This window comes from Polyodon spathula, chromosome 9 (assembly GCF_017654505.1).
Source record: "Polyodon spathula isolate WHYD16114869_AA chromosome 9, ASM1765450v1, whole genome shotgun sequence".
Classification (NCBI taxonomy): domain Eukaryota; kingdom Metazoa; phylum Chordata; class Actinopteri; order Acipenseriformes; family Polyodontidae; genus Polyodon; species Polyodon spathula.
Window position 1 is genome coordinate 40405737 of NC_054542.1, and position 21601 is coordinate 40427337.

The window sequence follows — 21601 nt, forward strand, 5'->3', positions numbered from 1 at the left end:
TGATTGTTTTAATATGAAAACACATAGACATCAAATTGTGTCATCAAAATACAGTATTTACACACACGGTTCAACTGATTGTAACAATAAGCTCATATTAATCCTACAATATTGTAGCTGTAAAATGCAAAATACTGGTAGTTCAATTTGAATACAAGTTTTATCCAAGTTAAATCCTAGCTTTAAAACTAATCAAACTTTGTACAACGAGGTGTTAAGACAAATAAAAAGGTTTGTCAGGGTCGAGATGTGGCCCTCAGGCTTTTCTGTTTCAAGCAGTTCCTTTGTAAGCAGCATCAAGGGTTTTGTTTGCAAGCTGCTAACATTCATTTAAATAATAGCAAACAAAATATTGGGCTACTTGCATTAATGTGAATGACTTTTGTGCTTACTTGTGAGCTTGTTCTACTTTACAGCCCTGTTAAGATTGGAAGTGTTAACTCCTGCTGTATTTAAATTAAAATCTACAGAGGACTGGTAGCGTGTTTCCTTTTTATTTCTTTCAGGTGTACTGTCAAGTGAATTTGTTAGAGGTATTGAGATAATTTGTTTTTAATTATTGTTTTCATTTTCCCTTTGGGATTTGGGATGTGCCTTAATGTATTTAAATAAAACAAATCTTGGTTTGTGTTTCAATCTGTCAAACTCCAAATTCCAAAAAACAATATGTTTAAAACACAAAAGCATTGATTATAGTAGAAAATCAAGAATATACGCCTCTGTTGTTGCGTACAAGTGGTCATCCTACTGCTTTTGTAAATTGTAATTTTTTTCGATGATCGGATTGTCATTGTGATGTTACTTTGCTCCGCTCTTACTCACACACAATGAGTACAGTTTGAAAGTATTTCTTTACATTTTCTTAAATGAATATTGTTATAGCTGACAACTAGCACGTCTGGATTATTGACTGGTATGCCTGGAATTTCGTGTACTGTATGGTGTGTGCTGTCAGGCTCTTGCATATTGCCGCTGTGCTGAACGTGCTCTTTGTGTTGTATGTTAAGAGTCCATGACATTTTCTTAATGCTCTGGACACCTATTCAGCCTCACCACAGATCAATTAGTCAGTTTCAGTACAAAATCAGTCACCCATGTGCCAACAAATAAAAAACAGATTTGTATTGGAAGGTGACATTTACCACAGAAACAATGTACTCTTGGCCACTGCAAACAGTGCAGCTCATGTTGACTGTGTTGCTTGTATGCAAATATTCTTGCAGTAATCGATCAATATTATACAATGACTGCTTTACTCAGCCAATCGGGACTAACCATTTATTGAATACACAACAGTACAAGTACCTGTTGCAGTAGTACTAAAAAGTAACTTATAAAACTTGGCAAACATTTTGACAAGGAAGTCTTGGTCAAATGGGTTTACATGGTATGATATAACCGAAGTTGATATGTCAAAGTATAGTAACAAACCCCTAAAAAAAAAAAAAAAGCCACGTGATTCTGTACCTAATAATTCATATTGCATCTGGAAGGGTGTTTCCCAAACACGGCAAATCACACTACTGTGCGGATTCCTCAGGGAGAGTAGCATTGGCTCCATTGTTGCCACAGGTTATGGAGGGGAAATCGACAGGGATCATCTTTCATTACCACACTGCAGGAGACTACAGGCCAGGTTCTGGTGGGCTCATATAGAGTGTTTGCCTTTGTCCGCCAGAGGCCTGTCGCTCTCCGCCTGAAGCTTTGTTCACAATTGTGTGAACTAACCACTAATGGTTCAAAGAATCTGAGTATTTTTCCTCTAATTACCAAAAGCTTATTGTATTTTCCATTTAGCAACTGTGTGAACTTGTTAAAACAATAGATTTATGAGCCTACTTATTCCGTATTTGGCAAGTCATAGTGTGATTGCATGACTGACCGCAATTATGTTAGTACTTTTAATGGGTTTTTATTTTTGCTTGCTGATTGTAAAGCCCTTTGTGCGTCACTCTACAAAAATGAATTATCCCATCAAACTGCTATGTTTTAAAGACACAGGTTAAAACTTCTATTCTGGCTAATAATTTAAGATGTCTCTTGTCTAGCCTTTATAAACGAGGACAGAAATTTGTAGAAATTATTCATTTTCATATCTTTCAAACCTTGATTTGCTGTGCTGTCATCTATTTTTACTAGCTAACAATTTGCTTTACTTATTCGCCTGTATAAACAGGAAAATCATCTGCCATGGCTGTAAATTTAAAATTAGAAAAAAAGTTTGACATACAGACAGATGTACTGTACAGATGCATTCATATACCTCTAGATTCTGATACTTTCAAAAGTTTGTGAGCCTCTCTCTCTCTCTCTCTCTCTCTCTCTCTCTCTCTCTCTCTCTCTCTCTCTCTCTCTCTCTCTCTCCACGGGAGATATTGGCTAAACGTTTCTGCACTTGGTTTTCTGAAGGATTTGGCTGGTCCAAATAGAAATGTTCTGTGTAAGTGACTGTTATGTTTCTCTCTGCCTGGGACCTCATAAACAAATTACACTATTTTATCAGTAAGTAGTGTTCTGGTCCAGCACTGTTTTGCAGAGGAAGCTTGAGTTGCACTTAGAGGTAACATAAAATTAATCTCAAGCATCGTGGAATTAACCTTGGTGATACCTTTAAATGTGCAAGGTTAGAAATTTCCACCTGCCCATCATTCCTTGTGATCGCTGTGAGATTCCTACTGTTCCTGGCCAGTCCTGATTCATTGAACTACAGTACCTGCACCTGGATTAGTAGTTCAGCAGAGGGCAAAGCATCTCAAATTAGAATGTGCATCCAAGTGCCACAAGCTTAGGGCACAGCGTGAAACTAGAGAGGGCTGTCGAGGGCATGGGAACACAATGCTTAACACACTAAAGCCTGAGGACCGCTTTTGGACCCTGACAAGCCTTTCTGTTTGTCTAATATTTTGTTGTACTGTACAACGTCTGGTACATTTTAAATAGTGCCTTTCACATCTAAGCCCAGCGGATCATTATTCAAAAACTGTTTGAAATGACAGTTGGGTGAACAGATTCCCTTAGCAGCTCCCTTATTCCCACAGTGTGAATTGGGAATGTGCATGTTCAGGGTAAGTCAGAAACAGTGGGCCTCACTACTTGTTTGAACCTATGTATAGTAGCTGTCCAGGCAAAGGAGGCTTCCCACTTACAGTAGGAGAAACGGCTTTTAAAAGCCGCACAATGGCAGTCAGGGCCATTTAGGATTGGGGGGGGGGGGGGGGGGGGATACATTTTAAAGAGAAAGTTGTCTGCATTTAATTCCAAGGCGGGTAATTGATCCAATTAGGACACTTTTGTATTTGCCTTTTTTACCCAGTACTGTGATAGTGTTGGTTAATTGTATTTATGTATTTGTGCATCAGGTGATATCCTTAACTAGAAGTGTAGTGGCTTTAATAGGGACGGCCTTTTGGTCAAAATATATTTAACTAATTTCCAGCAACAAACAATGTTTATAGAATATAGTCAATTTTGTGACCAGAGTTGTTCCATTGTATCAAATGCATTTTTAACACAGCATTATGGATAATTGGGGCATCGAAGAATGCATTGAGCAGGTGCTGTTTCCTGAGCACATGGTTAAATCATGAGACTTTCTGTTTCCTTCATAATTGTATCATAAACACAGATGTATGTCTTTGCATCTTGTCTGTTTAGCTGTTGAAAGTGAAGTATTTATGATAAGGCATTTAGAGCACCTTTCCTCCCTGCGGTTCTCTGTACTGGTATGTGTTGATGGGTCTAAAGATAGCTGTCAGATTTGCTTGGCTATCTGTTCCACGCACAACATTTCAGTTATGTGGCTGCTGTGCTGATAGAAGCAGCTGATTCAGCATGTGCCCAGAACTGTACTGTACTTGGAATACCAGTATATTCTAGGCCTAGTGTTTGTGCGTTGTAATGAGGCCAAATTTGCCGGTTTCAGCCGGAGAAAACTGGACTTGCTTTTTTTTTTTTAATTTTGTGAAGATAAAATAACATTTTCTTAAATTGTTTGTTGGAACATTTGCAGGGCAGCAAAGGGAAACAAGAAATGCATATTTCTTATTCCTAATAAGAGCATACAGTCTTAAAATTATGCTTTTTGATTTGATTGGACCTTTAGGCCACAAAATATACACACAAATGGTGTTCAAATTAAACCTAGTTGTGTCAACCTATAAATTATACAAGACCGTTTTAAATAATACGCAACTTACACTAGCTAGGTACAAAAAAAAAAAAAATCTTACCAGTCATGAATTATCCATCACTGTCATTTTCTTCTGAGGAAGCTGTATGTATTGGGCTTTTCTACATGTCTGTCATGTGACGTCTTGTACTAGGAAGGCTGAGGTAAGGACTAAGAGCTAAATACAAGTTAGGGTTATTGTATTGTGAATTGCTACAAATCTAATTTCTTATATAATCTGTCCATTTTAAAGTAAATTAATGGTAATTCATATTTCCGTAAGTAAATTTTACTGGAATTATTTTGTTACTTTAAAAAAAAAAAAGTTACTTTGAATTAGTCATTGTCTTCACCATTGTAAAGTAATCACATTTAAAATAAATAAATAAGTACACCTAATTTTTCCATTCCTTCGTTACAGGTAACACTGCATGCCAGCTCTACTGCAGCTATATCTTCAGCATAGTTTGGTTTGTGGTAGTCATACATTGAGCGGGATTGTAATAAGACATTATTACACTACCTTTTAAAAGTTTTTAAAATTCAGACATGTATAATGAAACTGAAAAAAACGCTACTAGTGTGTTTTTGTGAGGACTGCAGTATATCTTTTGAGTGTGTTAAAGTTATGCATTACAGTAATTAAATTCCTAATGCAATGTGTTGTGTTTCCCAGACTGAGTGTGTTGTCGCTAAGAAGGAAAAACCAGAAGATGAGAAAGACACAAAGCCAAAAAGAAAAAGAAAGGTACTTGCTCATTTCTTTTTTGCCCTCAAAACAGTATGTATCGTGACATGAGTATATTATTATGCCCCTACATAATAATGAGTAAGGCAGGGTTTGCTTTGCTAAACATTAAATAGTTCAAATACGCAACATACAGTAGTTAATTTCAAACTGAATCTAAATCATCCAACATGTAAGCTTTGTCACGTCAGCTTAAACTCACAGTACATCATGTGGCATTAGCCATAGGACATTGAAAACCTGGCACTGGAATCACATTTTTTTTTAACAACGTGTCACTGCATTTTAGTCCCCTTGATTTTACCTTGTTTGTATTTTTCCAGAAGAAAATCACGGATGTACTGGCAGCGTCGGCCCCTAAACCAGGCTGTCCTGCTGACCTGCAGAAACTGTTCAAGGACAACTTCACAGACAAGCGCTCTGTCATTGAAATGGAGGAGCTGAAACTGCCAGGTGCGACACCTTTAGCAAAGAGAACTCTATATATTGATTAGGCAACCACTCCCTTGGATTATGTGCAGATCACGAGTGATAAGGCCGACAGACCACATTTTCCATCAACAGAAAGGTAGAATATGCAGTAACTCACTGCAGTGAAATAGAGAGAACTAAAGAATTCATTTTCACTTGACTGAAGGCACATTTTAATGTGACCTCTGCTGTTGGACTTTTTGCTAAGCATTATTTATGGTGGTTGTCATCTTTTGTTTTAGATTCGTGCTTCCTTCCGAGCAATGACCTCACCCACAGTCTCTCTTCATTTCTTAAGGAAAGTAAGTGAATATGGACTTCATATTTCAGGCTGCACTAAATAATAACTTTCTGTACACCAGAAAATTAAATCCACATTGGTTTTGAGCTCCTGAAAACTGCAGCGCGCAACACAAGTTGTATTCCGACCTACAGCTCCTCCAGTTACGAGTTCAGGCCTTTTTGATTAATGTTTTATTAATTTGAAACACACTGCACCAACATTTTTTTCCTCTGGACTAGGTCGGACGTTTTCTCTTGAATCTGAAACGATGTCCTTTATGCTGTTACTGTTTGTTGTTGACTTCAGATTTGGTACTGTTTCTCTTAAAGACTTTACAATTGCTCCTCGAGGTTACAGTTACTTTAAGATACAAGTTTTTATGGACATCACCTTCAAACTGGTATCATTATCTTGATTTATTGATCTGTCTGCTGTGCACCAAAAGTAATGCTGTTTTTGTGTTTCAGTCTGCCCCAAGTGGGCAAAGCTATGTAAAAACCACACTGAGGAGAAGTCTGTGGTGATGTTGATTGTCTGCAGCTCTGCCCATCGTGTTCTGGATCTCATTAAGTGAGTACAGTACTGGTTTTCGGGCCACAGCCTTACTTAGGGGATAGAAGCATATAATTATGATATTGATTTTCATTATAATGTATATATTTTAAGTGGTGCATCCGACCAAATAACCGTCAAGCCCTCAAAGAGAGCCAGTGAGTTGTTTGCGGTCATTCTTATGAGTGAAATTACTAATCTGTTTAAAAAAAAAATACATTGGAAAATAAATCAAATAAACAGCAGCTATCAGAGAATTACTTCCTTCAGGTCAAACTCTTCATCTGCTTAGCAACACGGCATAAGGTGGAACTGTACCATTCGCCCGTTTATTCTCTTGTTGGATTTGAGCAAAGAAAAAATAGATTCCAAATTCCGCTTTAAAAAATAAATTCAAATAAAATAAAACATCACTCTGTAGCATTAAATACAGTGGTATTCAACACATCCCATTTCATAAACCGTACTCCTCATGCACTTCCACTGGTCATATAGGCATCAGGTGTCAGTTTTGAAAGAAGCGCATGCTGTGGTAAACATGCATGTTTATTTTAACTAAAAAAAACTACACTAAAAGATTACCAATTTGAATGAAATGTTAAGTCATAATGGTCAATAACAAAAACTCCCTTGTGATTCAGTAGTTCCATCAAGGTCAAAAGTGTGTAGGTACAATAATATAATACAGTAATTGATTTATTTCAAACTTTTTGCTGTCCAGAAAATGTGAAAAAAAAAAAATGTAATGAAATGGAAAGAATGGTAAGAGTTCATTTGATAATGATGAAAATCTAAGATTGCAGTCCCAGTTTGTACGAGTATCTAAGTACTGTGTGAAGAATTTCAAGAATTAGACAAAATGTTAAGTTTAATCTCTGTTTGCACCTAGTAAAATTCTTACCAGCCTTCCCTCTTTCCTATAATTAACTCAACAGGCAGCTTCCCTTAATAACTTAAATCCGTTGTGGTGCTGTGACCTACAGTAGGATGTGTAACAGACTACCTGAAACTACAGCATTCTTTTAAAATAAGCAAGCCACAGTTTACAATTGCAAATTATGAGTGCATGTAACTGTGTGTTTCTAGGCCGGTGTCTTTTTTTTTGTGGGGTAGTGATTGCTTGTGTGTGTGTGTGTGTGTGCTTGTCTAATTGTGTTTGCATGAAAGCGAATGAGCACGTTCTAACAAGTGCCTGTTTATTTGTATGCTGTATTCATGAGGTTTGCAGTGTTTACATGTGTGAGTATGTTTGTGTTTCATGAATCATTTCAAAATTCCAGAGTTGGAATGGTTGTCTCAGAACTTCAAGTTCTGCAAGTACTCCCTTGTGAAGTAGTTCAGACACTGTAATGTATGCATTACATCCCCAATAAAAAATGTTCCTCATTAGAGCTAGAAATCTTGTTTCAGGGATACAGTGCTCTAAAGACAGGGATACTCTAATATTTAAATCAAAATTTAATGTAGGAGAACAAAGTGTGTCTTTGGCACTGAACTATGTAAATTTTCTTTTTTTTTCAGGCAACTTACAACCTTCAAGGGTTATTCCAAAGTTCTGAAACTGTTTGCAAAACATATAAAGGTAAGCGACAAGTGCTTCCATAAGGGTTTGTTGTTCTTCTATTTTTTTTTTAGTGACAGAACATTTTGCTTGTAAATAGTAGTAAAGCACCTGTAAATGGCCAGGTCCTTCCACTGTAAAAGCAATGTATTTGGAAATGCTCAAGCAGACCCATGTGGGGTTGGCCTGGTATTTATAACAGTAATGTAATCAAGTGTTATTTGTATAACTTGTGCAGAGTTCTTATTGAAGGTTGTCTTGGCGACCTAAAAGCTTTGCCCCATGTAAAAAAAAAAAAAAATGATATTGTATTGTTTAAAAAAGTATGGCCATGTGGTAGTTATTCATTTTCAGAATTAAAAACTTTCAAAACAAAAAATAATTTTCAAAACTATTTTAAGATTTGAAGTTTGAATTACCACATGTTCATGTTCAGCACTGTTGAAAAAATGTAACATATAGAGTTGTGTGGTGGGATTTCAGTAAGTGACACAGTGGGACACTTCAGTAAGTACACAGTGGGATCTGGCTAAGTAAAAGAGGTTTTTAACATGTTTATAAGATCTGTAATACTAATGGTATCTGGTGTGCTCTCGTATGCAAGTCTGTTGAACTTATATATATATATATGTGTGTGTGTGTGTGTGTGTGTGTGTGTGTGTGTATGTGTGTGTGTATATATTATATATATATATATATATATATATATATATATATATATATATATATAATATATTACATTACATGTATCATGTATAAATTCATTTTTAAATGCTGGTCATGGCAACAATGCACTATACATTTTCAGTTTGTACAACAGTGACAACATTCAATCATTTCATTAGCTGTTTTGTTTCCTCTTTAGGGAGAAGAACAGATCAAGTTGCTACAGAAAGGAGTAACTCACCTGGGTGTGGAGACCCCAGGGAGGGTTAAAGCTCTCGCAGAACAAGGTTGGTACTGGGACTGTTTTCCCTTTTTTTGTCTAACTGCATGGGTGGCAACGTTTTGAAGGCAGATGGTCTATTGGTTGAAACGGAATACTGTTCTGGGTTATCCTGCGATGTGATTAAACCTCAGTTCAGCTCTGAATGGGCCAGTCGGTCACCTGACACTAACCTTCAGGCCTCCTTTTGAATCTGTCAGGCCGTCCATGATCTCTCACCACAACTGGTAGTCACTGTAATAACAATTCCAATTTCTAGTTTATGTAGTAATACTCACATTTTAGGTTGTGTTTTTATTTTATTTTATTCCTATGAAGAACAAAAAGGTTGCAAGTGTGTTTTCATAGGCCCCAAACATATGTAAATATATTTTAAATCACTATTTATTTTGTAGGATATCCCAGGAACTAACAACCCTGCTGAGTCAAGATAGTTTGTTGACAATATATATGATCCGTCTGTAACATTTCTTAATAATCTGAAAAACAGAATAAAAAGAAACATTTGTCTGCTGCCACCTTCTGCTTTATTTGGGTCCTTGCAGGTATCCACCACTGGATTGAACTGTAAATAGCGCCCCCTTCTGTTTGGAATGACTCGGCTGACTGCACTCATCTGAATGAACATTGGCCTTTCAAATAAATAAGGCTCATCGATATCTTTATTAATTGTGTTACAGATGGTCTTAGTCTGAAAGCTCTGAAGTATGTGGTTTTGGACTGGAACTGGAGAGACCAGAAGCTCAGGAGAATGCCAGACATCCCGAAGGTAAAGTGTATGGGTTTGTCCAGTTAGTAATGAGCAGGGTTTTATGCTGTAGGCAGCTGTTATCCTAACTATCTTAACAATAGATCCATAGAGTACAACTGCATACTAGATAAAATGTTTTAATTCCTGCTAACACTTTGTAATTCCTCACAATCTGTTGATGACACTTAACTTTTACGGCTGGTTTGACAGACCCTCATTATCCCTAATCTTGGATTACTTTACCTAAGGTAACACTAGGTAGTCCAGTATTAGTGCTCATCAGGGTCTGTGAAATCAGCAAGGTATCCCCTATTTCAGCATGTGTGATGTTAAAGATAAACAGTGAAAATACACTTGTGTAAGTTATAATGTTATAACTTACAAAGTATTATAATAATTCACTTATATATATATATTTTAAATAACCATTATATTTTGTGCCTGTCATTGCTTCAAATTATCAAGTGCAGTAGGTTTTTATCTATGTTTTGACTGAATATCAATCACCCTGACAGATTAAGTATCTCATTTATGTTTGCTCCGCTTATATTTACCACAAAAGCAAATAAAACAGGTACTTACTACAGTGTGCCTAGCCAGAAACACAATAGCACAGGCGATCTTAAGGGCACTTAATATTTACTCTTAATGTGCTTTATTTTAAATAATAATCTGAAGCCAGATAATAGATAACATATGTACACATGACTAATATACTGTTGGAACTATTATGCTTGAAGTTGTGGAAGAACAATCACTTCCACTTTTGTCCCCAGACAAAAGTGAAAGTGATTGTTAATATCTTTACACAAACACATCCAAATACAGCATTTGAGAGTTCAAATAGAGCAACTGTGCTTCTACTTCCCTTAGAAACCAATAAAAAACTAAACATCAAAAAAAAAAAAAAAAAAAAAAAAACATGTTAGTCACACAATTAATTGACCAACAGTCCAGTCTGTCACGAATCATTCTTCGTTGTTTAATCTGACGCTCGGTTGCTGAAGCATCACCACTCTCATTGTGCGTTCATGTCTACATTTTGACGCCCCCCCTGTTTTACAGGTGAAGCTGGAGGGTGGTATCACACAGGCCTGCCAGGCTGGCTCTGTTAAACTGGCTCTGTTCCAGTACCACGTGCTGGGCACTGCTGGGAAAGCCCAGGCAGCCTGGATGTGACCAGCGTTACAGTGATGAACTTGTACTACTTGTTTGTATTCTGTAACTTGGTAAAATCGTCTCAGAATCGCTTGCAATAATGTACTGTGTGTTTTTTTTTTTTTTTTTTTTACCTTAAACTGCTTGTTATGTAGTTTTAATTAACGTTCACCCTGTATTAATGGTGCGTTATATTACATTTTTGATTATTCCTTTGTGGTGTTTTACTTATTTTAGAAAATATTGATTCTTGATTTTGCTGAACTCGTTGGATCAAATTGATATTGTGTTTAGGTAATATATCCAGCTGTGGGCAGGTTAAAAGTTAACTTATTTGATAGGTGTAAGCCTAAAAAATGTGGTGGATTTTGAATACTTAAGTATTTTATTATCAAAAGTATGCATTTGATTTCCTGTTCCTCGACCTAAATATGTGTTCTGTGTTGTCCTGTAAAGTTATGTTGTCTACCTAATTGTGCAAAAATTAGCTTTTTAGTTATTTATTTGTTTACTTTGAAAAACACCCCCTGGAGCCTGGAGCCTACAGCAAGGTAGACTGGAGCTTGAAATCTGTACATATTGGAGATCAGTGCAAAGTATTGAAGTTCTTGATCAGTGGAACCATTTAACAAAATTGTGTTTCACTGAGGGGAAAATCTAAAACATTATGAAAAGTAGTTGCTGAGGAGTCAACAGCTGCACTATACCAATCCCAACATGTGTGGCTACCAGGAACTGGTGTTTGAGATTTTGCAATAATAATAATAATATTACATGGAATAATATAAACATTTCATTCATCATGTTTACAAACACAGCGGACTGTGTCATAAATGCATACAAAATCAACTGAAAGACAAAGTTAAAAAAACAACAAAAAAAGTGGATTTTTTTCATAAAAAATACGCTGACTCCATTTCCTTGCTATCAGATCATAAATTGCTTAATAAATAACATTCACTCTTATTTCCGTGGTAACGATGGCCTGTTAAAATAACCTCTGAGCCAAGAGGAAGCCAGGCCTTAGAAAGCAAAGGTTATAGGCAGCAACGGATAAACGTCATACACACTTTAAAGGGACAGTGTACCTAAAAATATACATGGTACATGTAATCTTAAAAAGGTGATATAAATGGAAGCAGATTTAAATACCTCAGCTGTGTAAATGATAAGTATGCCCTTCCTTGGTGGACAAAAATACTCAGTGGGCCAGACACTGAGCCATATTCACAACACCTGCAGTACTGTTTTAAAATTGAAAGCAAATTTTGATCAATTAAATCAACTGTGCAGTTTGTAAACAGTCTTAAAACATTCCTTAACATTTTGTCAATAAGGCCCACTGTTGGAGAGGTTGCTTTGGCACACAAAGGAAGAAGAATTCTTTAGTGAAGAACAATCTGTAAGAAAATAACTATCATTTCTGGGGGCAGGTTTGGCTTGTGATGGGAAAAAAGGACTGTGTACCTTTAAATCTGAGATTTAGGCAATAAAGGGGAAGGATACAAAAGCAATTGTAGTTAATAAATAACATTCTGCCTGTCCAAGGGATTGCAGTGTTAGAATACGTGATACAAACGCAAATAACCCTTTGTTACAGGCTAACTTTATCTTAAATACATGTTTTCCTTTGTTTTTGTTTTTTAATTTAGTAAGTGGCAGTAAGATGTCAAACAGAAAGGGCCCTCCTGGGTCTCAGCCTTTTATGAGGCGTCCAGACAACACAGCTTTTAAACAGCAGAGGCTTCCAGCCTGGTCTCCCACCCTCAAAGCGGAGACTGTTCTGCCCTTCTTCTTCCTGTGTGGGGTGGCCTGCATTATGATCGGGGTCTTGCTTATTATAACAGCTGCTGGAGTCCAAGAAATTAAAGTAGGTCTCCTAAAACATCTTGAATATTATTGTTAGTAGTAGTAGTAGTAGTATTTTACCTCTGTTGCAGACCAGGGAAAATGCTGTACAAAATTCAATAATTAGCAACTATCTGGTTTGTTTAAAATGTCTACTTTTATAAGGTAAATCTTTTTACAGAGTAATACTAAGAAACAGAAGAACATGTTCTTCTGTGGTATGTGCAAGAAATTTTATAAAAATGTTTGCTTAGCTAATAGTATTTTTGTAGAAGAATCCACAATTGGTTTTTGTTTCAGCTAGAACCTGATTATGTATTTATTTATGTATTTGCATTTGCAAATAATTGTCCTTTCACACAGTTAGGTAGCTCTTGGCTGTGAAGCTTGGAAATAGGAGTATCAGGAGCATAATTGTGTACACATTTTATTGAGGGCTTACAACATCGGTGGGTTGCAGGATTAAGGGTACACAAAAGTGGAAGCCACTTGCCATTGTGAATGTAAAGTGTTTTGACTACTGCAATGACTTTTTTGTCATTTATTAGCTTTGTGTAGTGCTTTCAAGACTTACTAGCCATGAAAATGATCACATACATGTTATTTGTTTATGTATTTAATTCATCTATTACCAATCAGTATTATTTGAACATGAATCGTGCTTGAATCCAACCAAAACCTGTGCTTCATTGTAATTGGATATTACTGGAGTTACAATGTCTTTTTTTTCCTTTTTTTTTAAATAATTTACAACACCTTTTCTGTAAGATTACAGTGCTTAGTTGACTACATTGTGCATTTGCTGTTTCTTTTAATGTGCCAGATACACAGTTTGTGCATCATCAAGAGCAGTCCAAGCTTGGACTCACAGAAACCTACACTTTGAACACCTGCACCGCACAGCTCAGACGTCACTTTCCTGCCTGCTCTTATTTAGATCCAAATCCGTGTTTTCCCTTTGCAGGGATGTGTTGTAAACAGAACCCAGCTTGTAGAAAATACAATGCGTAGTTGGTGTGAACTTTAAGGATGATGAAACTGGATCACCTGAAGAAAGAAAAAAAGGCCCTTGAATTCAAGGCAAGAGGTTCATCAGATAATTTCAACAGAGTAAAACAAGCAAGACACTACTCATAAAAAGAACCTAACTGCCTTTCCACAACTGGCTTGTTTCTTTCTTTATTTATGGGGTTCTAATTGTTTCTGACTATTCTGTATTTCTGAAAGTGTTGCCTTCGCACTTGCTTCAGAATAGTCTTCAATTTACAACATCAAGTGGAGTGCTTCCCAAACAATTGTCTTTAGTTCTGAGCTTGTATCCAGCAGATGTGACCAGGAGTGTTTCACTGGCCTGTTGTGTGTCTTTCAGGTGGATTACACAGAAGAAAGAGATTGTGCTGATTGTTATTCTCTCCGCCTAGACAGAGCAAACTCGATAATTGATTGTGCGTGCACTGTATCCTTCTCGCTGTCAGAAGCATTCAAGGTATGTTGCTTTTGAGACCTTAAACACACACATCTGAGCAAATGGGCTGTTTCTTCTTTCTGATTTAGTTGCCATGTAAATGGGATCTCTGATATATATATATATATATATATATATATATATATCCCTCCAGAACAATTGCAACTCCCGGGCAATAGATCTCCTCCTAGCGTATGAATTAATAATACTACATTGGCACGAGACACTCTCTTACCTCTCGACTGGAGGGCTTCCTCTTTAGTTGAATGGTGAGATGCAAGGTTATTGGTTCACCTCTACCCCATGCCTCTCCATTCAGTTCAATTGGCTGGGATGCCAAGCCATTACAACGGCAGAATTGTCACGTTAACTAAGTTCTTTCCTGGCTGCCCGTGGTGACCTTACACCCTGTTAACAGTTAGATGTGTCCTAGTTAGCCTAGCCTGTTACATGGATTGTTTCCTGTCATACAGGATCCTAAAGCTCCCCGTTTTAATTGAGATTTGCTACCTGTTCAGGGGCTGTTCGGTGAAATCTTTGTGTAAAAAATTGCTTTGTCTTTTTTGCAAGTCAGATTGATTGCAAACTCTGTGCCTCACTAAATATAACTGAAATGCACCAAAAACCGGACATCTCTATATTTCTCAGCACTGTTGATTTTTCAAATTCATTCTTTCAATCAGTATTAAAGTCTCGAGGATTAGGAGAGCAGAGAGTAAAAACAGATTCAAGTTCAGCATCATATTGAACCAAATTTAGTGAAGACCAGGTCTATTCAATTGATCTGAACAGTGGCGGGTCTGAGGTAAAATACAATTTAAGAATGAAGGTTATGAAAATCAAATATGTAACAGTGCCTGCGGTTCTCTTTAGTGCATTGCTGTCAGTAAGGTAACCAATATGTAAATTCCCAAGAGGGTACTTTTTTGTGATTTGAAAGGCAGTGGTATTTACATGTATATCCGCGAGTTCATCTGTATGTCTACCTGGATGAGTCTGATTGGCAGATCTGCACTACGCTTTAATAAGTGTGCAGTGCAGACTACACTGACGCATCTGCACACTTTGCAGGGTGATGTGTTCATGTACTACGGATTAACAAACTTCCACCAGAATCAACGGCATTACATGGTTTCCCGGGACAATGCACAACTGGTGGGGAGACAGTATAACTTGAAGGTAACGTAACCATCTGAATTCATGACACACCGCCTGATAAATTGATGCTATTAAACACTGGTGTTTTGATCACTTTGGTCTTTTGGTCTTTGTTTTATTTATTTATGTTGTCATTTGTTTTAATCAATATTTACCTAATAAAAGTTACATTTGCAATGTTGTACCCAGCGCTCCAAATAAACTGCGTAAAGGGTGCTTTACGCAGTGAAAAAAAATATGAATTAGGTATGATATTTAAATTTCATGCCAATGAATAGAGCAATTCTGCTGCAGCTTGAGTTTGCATGTTATCATGCTTATTGTACTGTGTTGGTTCCCAGCGTCTCAATGGTCAATTGTGAACATACTGGCTGTGGTAGGTAGAGAATACTGGGATAGCTAATTGTAACCTGTCTGGGAATTGCCAGAAATACGTGACTAATAACTATGTTTTTAAAAAAATAAATAAATAAATAAACAAACAAATAAATAAATAAGGTATAGTTGAATTCACTCACTTGCAATGCGTGTTTGTGATTGGTGAATAAGCATCTGGATTTATCTGCGCCGACTTCATCCATCTCAACATATTCTACCAATGTACCTATCTGTCAACTGCATTTTTGGAAAGTAAATCTATATAATAAATACAATATTATGTGTTTGGAGAGAGTCAGGGTGCTTTATGTTGATATAGCAAGGTGCTCAATGAGGAATACAATATTATTGTTTCTTTATACATTAGTATGTGCATGTTAAGTGTATTTCCATCTGCAACATTGGAATTAAAAAAAAAAAAAAAAATCTGTTTCTGTGTTAATTTGCTTCACAGCCATATTGTTGTGGTCAGTAAAGCGAATAAGAATAATTGTTGTTTTGTAAAACCAAGTTTTTGTACAGTAGTTCAAAGTAAAATCACAGTTAAGAGTAAAAGCTGTGGTTAATGTATATCCCATAAGTTAGCATTCAAGTATGTACGTTATTTATTTAAATTACTCATGACGTCAAGGTAATGTTGCTTTTTACTCACCCAAAATACATTTTACTCATATAGTGTCTGAATTAAAGAGTAAATTACCCAATGACCCAAAAACATATATGGAATGTTGGCTATACCATAAGCATGTTTATCTGTGATTTGCCATGTTTTCACTTTGCTTCATTACACTTGCTATGCTTTTACAATAGTATACCATAGTAAATTTAAATTGGCCATCAAGGGTGGCTTTTTTTATTTTATTTTGCTTGTGTAGTGACAGATACTCTACTTCTATTCATCAAACCCAATCAATGGTAGCAGTCCCTCTCATCGGAGACTAGGCGATTAATACTATAGTGTCTGCAGTAAAGCACAAAACATTACATTGTAGATTTATTACATATCTCTGCACTGGAACTCAGTTACAGACATCTTTTTTTTTCTTTATATATTTTTTTTTTTTTTTTTTTTTTTCAGAATCCAAGTATCAGCTGTTTTCCATTTCACAAATATAAGAATGAAACTCCTACCGCACCCTGTGGGGCTATTGCCAACAGCATATTCAATGGTATGTACCTGAACACATTCTGTCCTTCTGTCTGTGTGCATGTCTATGTGCTTGATAGATATGCCCACATGCCCATTCAACCATAGCAAAACTGCTTATTTTATAGATTCAAGTATAACACAAGTGTAACACAGTGAGCTAGATTCTCAAAGGACTTTACTTCAAATCCTCATTATGTTTTTTTCCGAAAGGTAAAAAACACACCCAGTACATTTACCTACTTTAATTTAGGTATGTAGTCTTACCTTGTTTCTTATTTTTTTTGAGTTCTGGCCATTAACTCTGTTTTTTATAGATTTAATGAAATGTAGTATTCATTAACTATTTATGGAACCAACAACTGTCTTGATTTAGTATTTAAAATATCTCATGAGTTAAAGCTTTGTGAGGGCCCTATATTGCTATAAGAGAAATTCAGTTAATCTTTTATCACAGTGACATAACTTACATAAAAGTGAACAGCTTGCTTGGTCCAGTGTGTCAAAGCTGGATAAAGTAATATGGAATTTCATGCATAGGCTGGTATATTATGGATATAATTCTAGCATAATTAATGAGCCCATTATTAGAGAGTTTGTTTTAGATTACTACAATGTTGGCATTTTGTTTTCCAGATACTCTTCAGCTTTTCTACCACTCTGATAAAAACACTGAAACACCAGTTCCATTGCTGAAGACTGATATTACATGGTTCACTGACAGAACCGTGAAATTTCAAAACCCATCACCCAAGGACAATCTTACTGCTGCTTTTGAAGGTCGGTCATTTCCCTGCATATCCCAGGCAGAAGTTATTATTATTATTATTATTATTATTATTATTATTATTATTATTATTATTATTATTATTATTTAGTCATTTAGCAGCTGTTTTTATCCATGCAGAGACTAGAGGGTGAACTATTTATCAACAACTTCTGCTGCTGCTGTGGTCACTTAGAATAGGACCTGGGTTTTACTTCTCCTCCGAAGGGCTGATATAGTGGAGGTGCTTGCTGATGAAGCTGTTAAAAAGCAGTTACACAAGGCGTGCGTTCTGTAAAAGCAGAACACACAGATGGCTAAACATAGGAAAACTGATATCAATGAATGATACTGTTTTATTATTGTTGTGGTACATTGCAGCTTTAAAGGAATTAGTGCTAGTTTTATTTCAAATGGCAGCTTCTGATTTTACATTTTATTACATTTTACTGTCATTACATTTTCTAACTTTCGAAAAGATGTGAAACAAGTCATACTGTATATCTTCAACTGACTTGTGTTTTCATTTACCACTTACTTCCTATAATGGCGTGGTTCGTTTTGATAATTGCAAGGATGCTTGAGTTGTAAACCTTGGTGATTAGAAGATGATGGATGGGCAGTTTTTAAATCACTAAGTCAAGGCAAGATCAATCGCATAAACCTTGTGGTCTGAAAGTATAACTTGGGTTGCAGTTGTACATAGTAGAAGAAAAGCTAAAATAAGCAAAGTCAACTAGATAAACACTTGGCGCCTCATGCTGTGTAATTCCTATACCTAACTGATTGGTGTTTAATGCTGTAGGTACAAACTCAGTACACTAAAAAGATCTGAAGTTATGGATGGTTTAGGCTTACTGGGTTTTCTGTCTCAGGAACGGCCCGCCCCTTTTACTGGAGGAAGCCTGTGTACCAGCTCAGTGTGGAGGAGAACAACAACGGATTTGTGAACGAAGACCTCATTGTGTGGATGAGGCAGGCGGCCTTTCCTTCGTTTAAGAAGCTTTACAGGCGGCTGAATCGCACACAGGAGTTCAACGATGGCCTTCCAGCTGGGAACTACAGTGTTAAAATTTCCTACAGTATCCTTTCACAAGGTCTTTCTTGGCGGAATGAGCTGTCTCACCAGTATGTTACTAAGCCACGCTGACATTTGCATACCCAACTTTTGGGTTTTATGAGGTCATTTGAGCCTCAATATAGTGACACTGCAGTGGCCAAGTGAAATGTGCATCTGGCTGAGACAGGTATTCAAATTATTTGAATTGGCTAAACAACACTAAAACTTGTGACTAAAGAGTACACTGGCACCACCCGATGGTAAGAGTGTGAAAGGTGGTCTTATCAGCTATGCAAACCTTAAAATAACTCCCTGAATACTGGAAACATATACACATATATGACATCAAGCACACCATACAGGAATAATATAATGTGTGTGTGTGTGTGTGTTTTTTTTTTTATTTAGTTTTTTTTTTTTTTTTTTTTTTTAAATAATGTACACATTTAAGTAATGGTGAGAGCTTAAATGCCAGTTTTGTCCTCTGTAATGTGCAATTAGTATAATACAGAGATCATGTTTTGTGGTAATAAGAGGTAAGGAAATGCATGTAGAAAGTCTAGTTAGTGTTTCTTTAAGGTATATATAATATTTGATGCTGTTCAATCCTGAATTATGTACTCAGCCCTCCAACCAGGTGACCTTGTATAAAGCACCACTGCCAAAGTTACATATTCCCCATGTTATACCATCTTTACAGAAAAAAACCTGTCTACCAAGAACATTTTAAGACAGCCCCTACTTTAAACATGCTCTTGCTAGTTTTACACTCTTAAAATTATTTTATGCCTGATCTGTCAAATCATTAAACAGAGAAGTGACTTTTGGCTTAAAACATTTTAGAATGGAAACCTATCCTATTGTCCTTAACTGCAACTTTCAGATTACCCTGTGGGCAAGTTCAAAGGCCGAAAGTCTGTGATTCTCTCCACTGTGTCCTGGCTGGGAGGCCGGAACAACTTCCTGGGCATAGCCTACTCTGCATCCGGCGCGATCATCCTGATAGTGGCCATCATCCTAACAGTGGTTCACCTGAAATTTCGGGAAAAGTCTCTGGATCTAGAGGAATAAACCCTACTTTCCAGCAGCAGCCTGCTTAGACGTTTTTGTGTTTGTTCGTAATACAGTTAGTAAAGATCCACCAAACCACATGGGAATGAAATAACATGTATTACAGAGGTACAGTATGAAGTGAGGGGTAAAGTGGATGACGACCTACCTAATGTGATTACGTAAAGAGGTCCGAAATGAGACTGTGACTATTTAAAACCAGTAACAAAATGATCTATAGGACTTTCATACTTTTTTCTTTTGGAATTGTCATGTAAGATTGTGTCTGTTTGGTCCAGTAGAGTGATATAGAAATGTTTGTATTTTTAGTTTCTGATAAAGTGTTTTGAAGTGTGGATTAAACTGTTTTGTCCATTCTCCCATAAACCACCCTAACACGGCCACCAAACATTAACAAAAAAAGAAAAATAGTTTCAGTACTTTTTAATTTTTTTTTAAATGTTATATTTTAAGAAAGACACGCCTGTTGTGACTTTAAAAAAAAAGACATGATCCCATTTCTTCAGCACACTATAAATTATTGTTTCTTCTGCTCCAGCACACAGACGTGGTTATAAGGGGCTGAAACACAGCCATCAAACCATTTGCCCATATACCTTGTAACATGGGATTAGCAAAAGATTTTAGGGTGGCACTCAACAAAAAAATTATTTTATTTATTTTTTAACTAAGAGAAGTTGATTGTTTTGGAGCCTTAAAATTGTCATGCAAGAATAAAATTCTCTGTAATTATCGTTAAAACTAAAATTCAAGTTAGTTTTTGCTTTTTTGTTCAGGTTTACAGTATAGTACATATTACAATAACTGTTCATATAATTTGACTGCTTGCACTTAATCATTGGTTGAACTATATTACTGTATTTACAATCACGGTCATACCCTCGAAATGTAACATTGATTTGTTTAAAATAGCTTGTGTTGTCGTTCTTTCAATAAAACAACAAGTATAATAACAGCGCACCAATCAAAATCCAGCCTTCCTCCAAACTGCTTCAGGCAATAATATCGCAGTTTATTAGAAGGGCGTTTCAAAAGACACTATTTAACAAGATACTCGACTCCGCTGATTTTCAATGGAGACTTCTGTCTCACTGCGCGCAAAGCATTGTGGTATATAGAGAGTTGGGCAAAAAAAAACAAAAACAACAAAAAACCCATGGACTCAATGGAGGCGTAGGAAATGTTGCTGTTTTTCGCCATGTAAAAAAATGCATCAAACTTTTGAAGTATATTTCACATTTATCCAAGGCCTTTTGAAGTAAACGGCAAAATAAGGAAATTATCACAATACGTATTTATTATGAAAAATGCTATTTTCTGAGCACTGCCCCGATCGTTGGCGCATGCGCAGAAACATCGCTCTAAAGACGCGTATTGATGAAATAATTTAACAGTCCGGTAACACCGCTTACTTTAGAAATACAGAACATTATAACATAAAATATTATCAAGACACAGCAATATAGTACAGTAAACAACCTACCGGTAGGTAGTTGGACAAAGTAGGTAAAAATGGTTCATCCTTATATTATAACATTTTCACAAACAATTAATAGTAATAGTAATCAAATATATCTGATATGCTATAGCTTTTAAATTTCCCGTTACCCGTTTCCGAAAGCTGTCAGTAGATATTATCATCGATGACGTCTTTACTGCACATGCGCCGCGGTAGTAGTTTCATAGTAATTGCGTATTGTCATAATTTGCAAATGTTTCTGTTTTCTCCAAAAGGCCTTGGGTAAATGTGAAATCTACTTCAAAAGTTCGATGCATTTTTTAACAAGGCGAAAAGCTGCACAAATCAGCAAAATTTCTTACGCTTCCATTGACTCTCCATAGAATTGCTTTTGCCTAACTCTCTTGCCCGCAGTGATTCTCCATTGACAATCAGCGGAGTCCTTCAAATAAACTGCAATATTATTGCCTGAAGCAGTTGAGTAAGGCTGGGTTTTCATTGATTGAAATATGAGTGTGTGCTCCCATTGGCTAGAAAGGTTGCAGTGTTTTCGGCACAGTGCGAGATTGACAGTTGGAAGTCTGTCTGGATGATTGGAAATTTGCAGCAGC

The 21601-nt window shown here is 36.4% G+C and overlaps 2 protein-coding genes across 2 annotated transcripts; both read left to right on the plus strand.

Moving 5' to 3' along the window:
• The first annotated feature begins 3050 nt into the window (after positions 1-3050).
• LOC121321096 (protein CMSS1-like) lies at positions 3051-10659 on the plus strand. Its single transcript, XM_041260003.1, has 9 exons — positions 3051-3065; positions 4845-4916; positions 5240-5369; positions 5630-5689; positions 6138-6240; positions 7744-7804; positions 8649-8736; positions 9410-9498; positions 10546-10659. The coding sequence occupies exons 1-9, from the start codon at positions 3051-3053 to the stop codon at positions 10657-10659; spliced, it is 732 nt and encodes a 243-aa protein (XP_041115937.1).
• Positions 10660-12138: 1479 nt separating this feature from the next.
• Positions 12139-20294, plus strand: LOC121320832 (cell cycle control protein 50A-like). Its single transcript, XM_041259514.1, has 7 exons — positions 12139-12508; positions 13856-13972; positions 15023-15130; positions 16566-16656; positions 17271-17414; positions 18276-18482; positions 19344-20294. The coding sequence occupies exons 1-7, from the start codon at positions 12305-12307 to the stop codon at positions 19529-19531; spliced, it is 1059 nt and encodes a 352-aa protein (XP_041115448.1). The 5' UTR covers positions 12139-12304; the 3' UTR covers positions 19532-20294.
• Positions 20295-21601: the final 1307 nt, after the last annotated feature.